This window comes from Ochotona princeps, chromosome 9, assembly GCF_030435755.1.
Source record: "Ochotona princeps isolate mOchPri1 chromosome 9, mOchPri1.hap1, whole genome shotgun sequence".
Taxonomy (NCBI): Eukaryota; Metazoa; Chordata; class Mammalia; order Lagomorpha; family Ochotonidae; genus Ochotona; species Ochotona princeps.
Window position 1 is genome coordinate 33065755 of NC_080840.1, and position 12043 is coordinate 33077797.

Below are 12043 nucleotides of genomic sequence, written 5' to 3' on the forward strand. Positions count from 1 at the left end.
TTACTACCTATCCAGTCCAATGGCCGCTGGGCCTGACACAGAAGGCTTCTCTAAACAACCCTGTAGGTACTGCAAACTTCAGTTTTAGTTCCACATTATTTATAGTCAGAGTTGGACTAACCATCCAATGGAAACCAAACTTGCAGAACTGGATTCGAACAAAAACACGACAACAGAACAATTTGGCTTATTTTAATTCTCCAGGTATTATTATCTTTCATATAGTATTTACTCATTCAAAATGACCTGACATGCAAAATGCTAACAGTTTTCAAAGACTATACTCGTGGTAGGAGATAAAACTGGAAAATAAAATTGAGAAACCAAAGCTTTCGCTGATAACAGATCTTCAAGTCTACTATCCAAATTCTTAGTTTCATTTTCTGAAAAATATATTTTCATTAGAAGCCATAGGTCAAATTTCTCTTCAAGCCATTAATTTAATATCCCTTATAAATATGTCCTTATTACTGCCTTCTGTGATAAAATGATAAACTTGAAAGCAGAGAATTGGCCCAAGTTATTTCATGAAAAAGCTTAAATAAAATTCAGTCTTTCTACATCCTTTTTGATCACAGTAGTCTAGAGACTACTAAATTTTTTTCCTTTGGTTAAACTTGAAATGGACAGTAATTTATATGGTGTCTGCCAAACAGCAAATTGAATCATCTAGTGCTGTGATACGTAAGTAAGTATTGGGTTTCAAGAAAGTAAACTTTAAAGAATTTTAAGATCTGCTGAGAGATAGCAATAAGAAAGTATTAAACTCTGAATGCAGAGAAAGGTCTGCAATCCAGAGACATCATAATTATAGACAAATAGCTTAAATTCCAAAAAAAGTGACCAGTATGAGAAAATTGTAACATGTGATGTGCTCTCATAGGGAGTGCTAAAATATATAATATGTTAAAAATACCTCAAAATAAAAAGATAGCAGGAACCAAATAATAGTCAGTAACTAAATGTACTAATGGGAAAAAGAAGAGTGTTTGTCCACATTAACATTTCTTCCATTAAGCAGTAAGTCAGTGACACAAAATGAAAGATCTGTTCTTAGAAGTAAAATGGAAATTTAAATAAGTTAACAATTATACACAGAACTATAAATCTTGTTATACAATATTAACTTTCGTCATGTGATATAATTAATAAGTATTTGAGGCAATGAAGAATGTCTTTAAAAAACATTTTTCTAGATCCAAATATTTTCCAGGATTAATCCAAATGAAAGAAATATTGAATAAATAACTGAAACTAAGAATTAAATTCTGCTACCTTAGCATTTTTCATACTGTATTCTAATGGTCACCAGTCAGTTTATTTTGTAGATTGAATGCTCCATTTCAAAAGGATGAGAACACATATAAATTACTGTATTTTGTTAGTGTAAATCAACTACAGTGTCATAACTCAGACATTCAAAAGTCTGTTGCTCAAACAAGGTTGTGAAGACCATGCAACATGCAGAGCACAGTCTCTTCAATAAAGGATGCTAACACAACCAACATCCCTAACTAAAAAAATGAAGTTCAATGTTTCCTCACACTATAAACAAAAATAAAAATTATGTGAAGCTCGTTACCCTCATAAAAGCAAAGACAAAACCTCACATAAAGTCAAAATGAGCTAATGGCTTAAAATATTACAGCTAAAGTAATGAAACTTTTAAAATAAGTCACAAGGGTAAATCTTAATGGAGTCTCAGAAATGACACAAAAGGACACCAAAATAAATATTAATTAGGTATTATCAAAATTGAAAACTTTTACATCAGCACATATTACATATAAAATAAAAGATCGATTTTAAATTATTTAGCTGAAAAAAGATAAAATCAAGAATAAAGGACTGTGAGAAAAGCTGTCCTCTGCAATTCTGGGACTCCATGCTCAACTTCCGATCCAGCACCCTGCTAATGGCCTAGGAAGAGTAGAGGAAGATGGCCTAACTGTTTGCGATCCTGCCACATACATGGGAGACCAGGATAAAGAAGAAATTGTCATCTTAACACTGCTGTTAGGGAAACAGAATGGTAATCTCTGCAGAAAACAGTTTGGATGATCTTAAAGTAGTTGAATGAAAAATTACTACATCACCCTATAATTCCTCTAGATGAATATTCAAAACACTTGGAAACAGATATTCAAACTGGCATTGGTATACCAACGTCAGAGTAGTATTAACTTGCAGTAGCGTAAAGATAGAAGCGGTACAAATATCCATCAAGGAATGGATAGAGTTGAACATGTCTAATTCAAAAATCCAAAATCTGAACTCCAAGTTAAGCTTGGAATTCAATTAGAAAGCCTATGAAAGTTTCCAAAACAAACAAACAAGAAGCATAAAATCTGAAACACTTTTGGTCCCAAGCACTAAAAGTGAAATTCAATCTCTATATACACCAGTAGAACATTATTTCATCATGAAAAAGTAAAGTGCTGATACATGAACCTATAAAAATGATGGCAAATTAAACAGCCATACATAACAGTAAGCATCTATGCTTCCATGTACATGAAGTAGCCAGGAGGAACAGCCTGAGTGCAGAGTGATGGTTGCTAGGATGCAGAGAGGATGGCAGGCACTGTGCTTCAGGTGAGGAAAAGGTTTGGGGGTCAGATTAGTAGTAGTTGCAGAGCGCTGTGAATGTGTGAAACACCACTGAGTGCTCAACCCAAATGTTCATGGTATCCTAGCTGACTTTCTTCTCCATTAGTTATGAAAATATACAAACTTGTGTAAACGGCTACATGAATTAAAGAATAAACATGAGACACACAAAGGATGGCCAGATGGTCATAAGGCTCCCTATGGGGCACTGCCTGATCAGCGCTCGGTAGTTGTGGCCCTCTACTGAAACTTAACCTTGGCAGCCTGTGCCCACCTTTTTTTTTTTAAATATTTTTATTTTTACTGGAAAAGCAGATACACACAGAGGAGGAGAGACAGAGAGGAAGATCTTCAGCCCATTGATTCACTCCCCAAGTGACCGCATTAGCTGGAGCTGAGCCAATTCTAAGCCAGGAGCCAGGAGCCAGGAGCCTCTTCCGAGTCTCCCACACGGGTACAGGGTCCCAAAGCTTTGGGCCGTCCTCAACTGCCCTGCCCGGCCACAAGCATGGAACTGGATGGGAAGCAGAGCTGCTGGGATTAGAACCAGCGCCCATACAGAATCCTGGCATGTGCAAGGCAAGGACTTTAGCCTGTAGGCTACCACGCTGGGCTCTGTGTCTACTACTTCTTTACTCTAATTTACACTACTCCTAATAGGTATCCAATCACTTTTCAGTGAAGGACTATAACACATTTGTTCTATTTTTATCTGACACATAAAAACTGAACATATTTATGTGATGTTTCAAAACAAAGATTGTATAAGGTTCAAATTAAGATTTCTTTTAGGGTAAAAATATTCAAAATCCTTTTTTGTAGTTTTTAAAAAACTGTACAGTACTGTATTTTTTTAATAGACATTTTACTGTGTACTAGAATACCAACCAGAACCCCACACTACTATGTAATTAAAACTCAGCATGCATTGGAAAACCTTTCTCTATTCATTCCTGTTCCCTTCTCTTCCCAGCCTCTAGAAATCACCATTCCAATCTCAATTTATATGAGAGCAACACTTTTAGATTCCACATGAGTTTAATCATACAATACTTTTATTTTTAATGTCTATCATATTTCACTTAACATAATGACAACTAGTTCCAGCCTATTGCCAATGACAAGACTTCTAAATAGCCGAGTAGCACTCCCTTGTGTACAGTTACCACATACATGTAGGTTGTTGCCATTTCTTAACTACTGTGAATGGTGCTACAAAAAACATAGAAGTGCAAATGTCTCTTTAACACACTTCTTTGATTAAATGAGACTGCTACTATGGAAAATGAAACTTAAAGCGTACTTACTTTGAATAGAAAAATCTGAAATCCATGCATATGAGAGAATTTTAGAATTCATGAAAAACGGATTACAAAAAAACCCCACAAATGAGCTTCAAAATTTTGCACCCCAATAAACTTATCTTCTAGTTTCATTCTTCTTTTTACCAATATATTTTATTTATGTTAAAGACAGAGGACTGGGAATTTTGACTTAACGAGTTGAACTGTCACCTGCGCAACTGGCATCAGATATGGCCACTGGCTTGAGTCTTGGCTGGTCTACTTCCAGTCTAGATATCTGCTGATATACCTGGGCAGGCAGTGGCGGCCATCTGTGGAGTGATCCAGCAGAGGAAGACCTCTCTCTTGCTCACTGTCTCTTGCTCTCACTCTCTGTCTAGTAACTTTTCCTCACGAAGAAATACCTACCAAAGAGAGAGTGTGCGTGCGCACAGAGAGGGAGGGAGAGTAGGAGACAGAGTACAAGGGAGAGGGGAGAGCCACAGAGAGGAAAGGGGGAGGGGCATAGACATACAGAAGAGACAGACATACAGAGACACACACTGGATGATTCAGAGTCATCCTCTGTGAGCTGGTAAACATCCCAAATACTTGCAACACCCAGGGCTGGGACTAGGCAGAGCCAGGAGCTTGGAATTTAACCTGCGACTCCCATATAGATACATGTGTCCATGCGCCTGAGCTGTCGCCTGCTGCGTCTTATGGTGCCTTGCAGCAAGAAGCAGAATGAGCGGCAGAGCCAACACTTTAAACAGACACCTCCATACCAGACACAGCTATCCAGGCGGTGACTTACCAAGCTACTCCTCTGCCTGTGGTGCCAGCATTCCATGTGGACACAGATTTCAGTTCTAGCTGTTCCACCTCTGATTCAGTTCCCTGCTAATGCCCTGGGAACGCAGCAGAGAATGGCCCAGAAGAAGCCAGAAGTTGTTCCTGGCTCCCAGCTTTGAACCAATCTAGCTATGGCCACTGCAGTCTTTTGGTTCATGAACCAGCAGATACATCTCTCTTTTTCTCTCTCACTTCCTATGTATGTATGCATGTATGTATGTATCTATCTATCTAGACAGATATAACTCTGACTTTCAAGTAAAACAAAACACATCTTTTAAAAAAAGCTCTCTATGGGCATGAGCATTATACAATAGCATGTTAAGCCACCATTTAAGACGTCAGCATCCTCCATGGAAATACCTGGCTCAAGTTTGGATAGTTTTTGCTTCCAATCCAGCTTTCTGGTAATGTGCCTGAGAGGCAGAGTAATCCCCAAGTAATCAGTCCCCTGCTATCCACATGGGAGACCTGAATGGAATTCTTGTCTATTGGCCCAGCCTTAGCTTTTGCAGGCAGGTGGGGAGAGAAACAGCAGCTGAAAGGCATCTCTCCGTCTGCCTCTCTGTCACTTCACCTTTCAAACAAGTAAGCAAGCAATAAATAAATCTTTCAAGAAAAAACGTTCTCTGTGAACACTGCTAGTTAAAATGGATAGTCAAAAACTCAAAGCCAGAAAATTTTGTTTTTCCTCCTTGATCCAACACATAAATTCACAGTGTAATCATTATTCTCCTTTTGTGATATCTGTAATCACAAGCAGAAAAGAGACTAAAAATAAATTAGATAGCTGACCCTGAACACAAAGGATTTTAAGAGAAAATATCAATGTATCCTTTAATGTGAAGTGGATCTTTTCATCAATACCAATCTGTAAAAATAATTAAATGCTGACATAATACTAAATATGTAATAATTACAGTGTAATAGTGGTAGGCGGGACTAGAAGGATTCCAAGTAAAATCATCAGCTACAATTATAAAGTATATTTTATGGTTTCAATGAAAAGCAGAGGCAAAATCAAAACACTTAGGTCAGACATGGTCAAGATGATATCACCAACTGTTACAGAAATGAAATATCAGAGTAAACAGTTTCTCAGTTCTTCCCCACCTGCTGGCCATATTCCACTCAAGGGCTGGATTTTGAGAGTTCCTTTCACTCTCTGGCAGTACTCCGCCTGTGCCCCTTTCCTTCTCTGGTTTGAGTTGATCCCACTGCGCAGTACCAATATTGATGGATTGCAGGTCTATTTGATACTGTCTGTCTTCAATTTCTGACCCAGGATCTCGAAGAATTCCTAAGTTCAAGGCTCTCCTGTAAAGGCAATGAGCAAAAATAAACAGATAAAATGAATTTCCAGTGTTTTATTTTGCATGCTCACACAGTAGCATTACTAATTCTTCTTCGACTACTAATGAATACATTAAGTAGAATACATTGGGTTAATCACATCTCTGAAACAGGTATTAGATAGTTATTGTGAGTTGAAAATGTTACTCCTTTCCTGAAGCTAAATTCTCTTCAGGATAAGTTTACCACAATAAGCCAAAATAACAGATGTAGCGAGGCACCTAGGAGGTCCTTTATTCTAGCAGGGTAGGGATGGGAGTGGAGACACAGGGAGAGAGAAGGGGAACATCTCCTGCCATGGTGGCAGGATGGTGCTGCAAGGGGTATGGGTGGGGAGACGCAAGACTAAGAAGGATGGGGTAAGGTCTGGGCAGGGAAAAGGGCAGCACACCAAGGGAAGGCAGATGCAGGCTGAAGTGTGCGGGGGCTAGTGTCACGGGTCCTGAGGGATTGGCGGATAGGACTGTCGGAGCCACAGGGATTGGTAGGTGGGCAGGGACTAGGGGGAGGGGCTGCAAGGGGTTGGTGAAGAGGACTGTCAGGCACAGTGTCATAAAGTAAAGGCAGAATGGCAGACAATAAAATTTGAACCTGAAGGGCACATGAAGCAGATATTTAAAATACTACTGAGTCCAAAATGGCGGGGGGTCTTCAAGCCCTGGCTTCAAGTCACTCCTCACAGAAAATGTATCTCAGACTTAGCAGTTAATAACAATCTACTCCACCATGATTTCTTCTGTTGTTCCTGGGTCTGGATTCTAAGAATCCAGTTCAGTTCATGGTACATGGTGATATTACCAAAAACAAACCAATTCAGAGAGGCTTTTAAACAGCCCAAACCACAAAGCTCATATATAAAACAACTAAAATCAGGACTTGTTGTTGCTATTGTTGTTGTATTTTGTTTTTCACAAAACTATTGCAATAGTAATCCTCCACCTTCCTTAGAACTTTGATATCTGCCTAGGAAAGGTGATGGAGTCTTATCAGTCTATTTCACTTTCCACACCCTTGTTTCGAGTCTTTATATAACCTAAATGTCACTTACATTGAATTGCTGAGAAGACTACGAGACTTACTGATGTAGAATACCAGAGAGAGTTAACTGCCCATACAGAGTTGGAACATATCACTCTGATTTTACTGAACCCTTTGCTCAGCAAATGGATGAAATTACCTGCAGCTTAAATTAAAGGAAGTAAGTGTTTAAAATAGTTTTGTGAAGGTTTTAGAGTGAAAATAGTAAGGCAGTATGATAAGGTGGAAAAAATAATGTTCAGGAGCCAGACAAATTTTAACTTTGTCTGAGTTTGGGAACTTTTTCTTACATTAAGTTTTGCTGGCTTGGAAAAACTTTAAAATGAATGATCAAAAGGAATGTAATATTTAGCCCCTAAGAAAGTTTTCATTAGCTTAAAAGTTGAAATTTAACAGAGGATAAAAATAGTTTTACTTTAAAAAGCACTGAAAAAAGTTTCAGTTGTAGACATTACAAAAAATACAATTAACTTTAGTACATCAGGGCCGGTGGTGTTAAGGTATAGTGAGTTTTAAGCTGCTTGCCCGTGAGGCCATATGGCTGCTGGATCCAGGCCCAACTGTCCTGTCAGGCCTCTGTTACCCATGTGGGAGATTCAAGTGGAATTCCAGGCTCCTGGCCTAGGCCTGGCCAGCGTAGCTGCTGTGGCCATTTAGGGGAGGAAATCTGTCTTTCTTACTTTGAGTCTTACTGTAAACAGTTAAGAATCTTACTAAGTCAATGCTTCAGATGGCTAGGTAAGCAGTTCACTTATGCAGTACTCAAATGAGCTGTAAGCAGGTCAGACCAAACACGCCCAGAGGCTAAGTAAATGATGTTGGATAGCTAATGACTACTCAGGGTCAAGATGACTAGCACATGAATAGAGAAGGGGTGCAGTGGACCAGGCAAGGTGAGAGCTGACATTAATGAATTCAAGTGATGAAAGGAGCCCCATGGGGACTGGGGCTGAATGAGCAGGTAGTTCAGGTAGTAAGACATTAGAAGGGATGAAAGGCCCATTGGGGACATGAAAACACACAGGCCTGGGTCAACAAGTCATAGTAGCAGCCAGGTGAACTGAGAAGATGAATTCTCCTGATTCCTAAGGTCAGACGAACCTGGTTTTCTTCTTCCATTTTCTAACTTAGCAACACTACAGCTTAGGAATAGAGATGCAAGGAAAGATGACCTCATATTTTATATGAGCCTAAGAATCACATTAGAAATAGAACTCATAAAATGAACTGAGCCGTTTCTCAATCTGTCCCCATGAGGATAAAGAAAAAAGGGATGCATGAGGTTGATGATAGGAAGAAGTGACATTTCTTGGAGTCTCTGTGTTCCAGTGTCATTGGTGTAATTCTGCTAATTCATATAAGGTCCAGCTCATGTGCATCTTTTTTTTAAAGATTTATTTATTTTTATTACAAAGTCAGATATACAGAGAGAAGGGGAGATAGACAGGAAGATCTTCCGTCCGATGATTCACTCAAGTGAGTGCAACAGCCTGTTCTGTGCCAATCCAGAGCCAGGAGCCAGGAGCTTTCTCCAGGTTTCCCACACGGGTGCAGGTCATGTGCATCTTTTTATAGGAAACCATTCCTGAAGACCCCTTGTCTTAACTCTCTCCCTCCCAAATACATGTTCTTAGGGTCTCTGTAAGTAGAAAGTATCACAATGATTGTCTTCCTTCTCCAAAATATCACAAATCTCTTGAAGTCAGGAACTACCTCTTCAAACAGGCAATCAGTAACTGCTGTTGAATAACAGTAAGAACTGACACAAACCTTTTCATATCTTAAGTGGAGCATCTATATGTGTATAGCAGTAAGAACACAGTCCTTAAGTAGTCCACTTTGGCTTCCCATTCACATAAATTGCGACATTCAGCAAGTATCATGGCTGGCTGACAGTTTACCTTATTTCCCTAGATTATTAATCCCTATGCTAAATTTAAACTTACATAGTTTTTAACAGTCAGGATTCTTTGCATTTCAAACAAACTTCCTGAACATATTTTTCCAAGTAAATTAAAACACTTCAAGGGTCCCTTTGAAGAAAGGAATAAATAAGTTTGGCAATGCAAACCATAAAAATCTAGAATGTCTACAGACAAGCCCAGTCCACCAAGCACTGATATCAGTCTTTCAATTTCCCTTGGCACACAGAGAAGCTGTACAGTCCCAACCTTGCAGCATAAAACACTTAGTTTCACTGGCATATTTCTATTTAAGCTAGTTTAAATTTCTCTGTACTTTTGTCTTGGCTTAAATTAAGCTACATTCTTCTCATCACCCATCTGTTGAAAACATGATTTCCCTATAATTTCTTCTTCCCTATGCAGAAATAGTTTGTATATTAAGAGATAGCCAGATAGTCCTAAATGTACTTATTTTCAATATCCAGGCTGAAGATGTTATATTTTCTGTTACTGTTTGCTTTTGAAATTACACATTTGACATTTAACCTGAAGATTCATAGTAATTATTATATTTGAATATCAGTTCAACTTAAGAGTTTGCTACAAATACATTCAAATTTCAGCCATAGAACATTGGACGACTAGTTCATTCATGTGTGCTTCAATCTTAAGCTTCCCAATGACCATAAGCATGGAAAAATTACCTAATGTTTATGTGTTTTAGCTGTTTAAATATTAATTGGACTTTTATAAATGAGTAAAATATATGTAATTAAAATGAAAGTATTCAAGGAGGTAAATTGCAAGTTATGTGACCACTCCTAAAAAACACACTTACATAATTTTCAAGAGTAGCAAAATCACTGAATACACGTGCACAAGCAGTAAAATAAAGCAAATCCATTCACTAATTCAAAGGGACTTAAAATTACAGTTGTAAACAGCAAAGTTTAATTCTGTAATATTTCCAGTGTTACCTGCTTCTGAATATAGCGGATTAGAAACTCTGACTTACCTATCCTGACATTAACAAAAAAAATGAAGACACTACAGCCAATGACAGCCCTCCAAGACTTTGCAGTGACAAGCTAGCTCTTGGGCAAGTGAGTCTTAAGTGTGGTATGAAAAAAATTTCAATTTGGAAAGGCTAGCTCCACAAAGACAGTGCTGCCACATGGCAGACAGAGACAAAGGCAGAAGAGAAGTCTCTTGGTATGAAGTGAATTTCAACTCAAAGAATTTCTACAGATCAGATTCCAAGTGAAATGAAACATCACATACAATATTTAAAAATCAGACATGATACAGGTGAAAGAAACAGCCCCTCAAAGACTCTTTAAAAGTAGACTGGTATACATAATATGTAAAACAAAAAAAAAGGTTAAAAAAAGTCTTTCAGGTATGAGTAGGTTTGGGGATTTTAATAAGAACCATGTAGAACTGAAAGTGCAAGAATTACTAACTTTTTAAACTCAAGCAGATTGAGTTGCATAGACCTACCAATGTAATCCAAAAGGGCAAAAAATCTTATAGACAACAGAGTATCAAGATATATGAGGAATGAGGACAAAGTCTACATGCTGCTTGGTTGGTGTTTGGGGAAGATTAACACAGAGAATGTAGAGGAGGCACTACTGAGAAGACAATGCCTAAAAAAATGGCACACCTAAATAAAGACCATATTCAAATCAGTAATAATAATGATTTTTAAGCTGTAAAAATTAAGCAGGCTCAAAATAATACACTGGGTAACAATAAAGTATTAATTAGGGGTTCAAGTAGTTCAGGTAAAGTGTTCAAAGGGTTTGTTTACTGTTGAAGAGGAAGAGAGAGTTATTGATTAGCTCTGGACACATGCTGATACGTACAAAGAGCTAGATGATCCTTTAACAAATAGATGTGGTATATGTATTTTAAAAATAAAAAGTAAAAAAATTATAGTGAAGGAAAATCAAAGTTCAGTGGTCAGAAAACTTATCAGGAAGATACACATAGCCCAAATAGTCAGTTAAGTATAACTGACTTAAACTTTCTAGTTAAAAAATTAAAAATATAGATCACATTTAATAAATCACCATCACAGGTTGTTTTTTTTTAATGAGATAAAAAAACTCAAGATCACAGAAGATCGCCAACAAATGGAAATATAAATTGTAGGTAAGAACACTTGCTAAAAGAAAGCTGAAGCAGTTATATTAATGCTAGCCAACATGGAGTTAAACGATTTAAAAACAGAGTTGGGCAGGCATTTGACACAGTGGTTGTATTACCGCCTGGGATGCCCACTTCCCACACTGCTGCGCCTGGCTCAAGTCTTGGCTCCTCTGCTTCCATCCACTTCCTGCTAATCTGCATCTTAGGAAGTGCCAGGTGATGGCTCAAGTACTTGTGTCCCTGCTACCCACGGAGACCTGAGCTCCTGGCTTCAGACTCGATTGCCGCAGACATTTAGGGGGTGAATCGACAGACTGAAGATCTCTCCGACTTTCAAACAAAAAGCTAATAAAAAGCAAACTTTAAAAAACACAGTTAATACCAATATAGACATTTCATTATCTCTGAAATCTAAATAATCCTGAATTTACTTATAAAAATAACAACTTGAAGACACATATAAGGAAAACTAACAGCTTTCTAAGGAGAAATTTTTAAAATGTTAACTTTTTAAGGATTTATTGATTTATTTTGGAAGTCAGTTACAGAGAGAGAGGAAAGCAGAGGGGCAGGAGGAGAGATGAAGGAGAGAGAGACAGACATGTGAGTGAGACAGCATGCAAATGGGAAGTATATTCCATCCATTTCTTCACTCTCCTTGTTGTCAAAACAGCCAGCAATGGGCCAGGTTACAGCCTTGAGCTTTATCCAGGTCTCCCATGTGAATGGCAAGGGCCTAAGCACTGGGGCTAACGTCTGCTGCTTTTTCCAGGGCATTAGTAGGGACACAAAGTGGTATGCATTTGAGATGCTAACATTAGGCTTTAAAAAAATCAATTTATTTGA

The 12043-nt window shown here is 38.1% G+C and overlaps 1 protein-coding gene across 4 annotated transcripts in view; it reads right to left on the minus strand.

The window, feature by feature from the left end:
* The window catches only part of VPS13B (vacuolar protein sorting 13 homolog B), a 657044-nt gene that overhangs the window by 260585 nt on the left and 384416 nt on the right, over nt 1-12043 (minus strand). For all 4 annotated transcript variants that reach the window (XM_058668587.1, XM_058668588.1, XM_058668586.1 and 1 more), the window contains exon 31: nt 5862-6065. In XM_058668587.1, coding sequence (XP_058524570.1) covers nt 5862-6065 — 204 coding nt within the window. The remainder of the gene's footprint in view (nt 1-5861; nt 6066-12043) is intronic.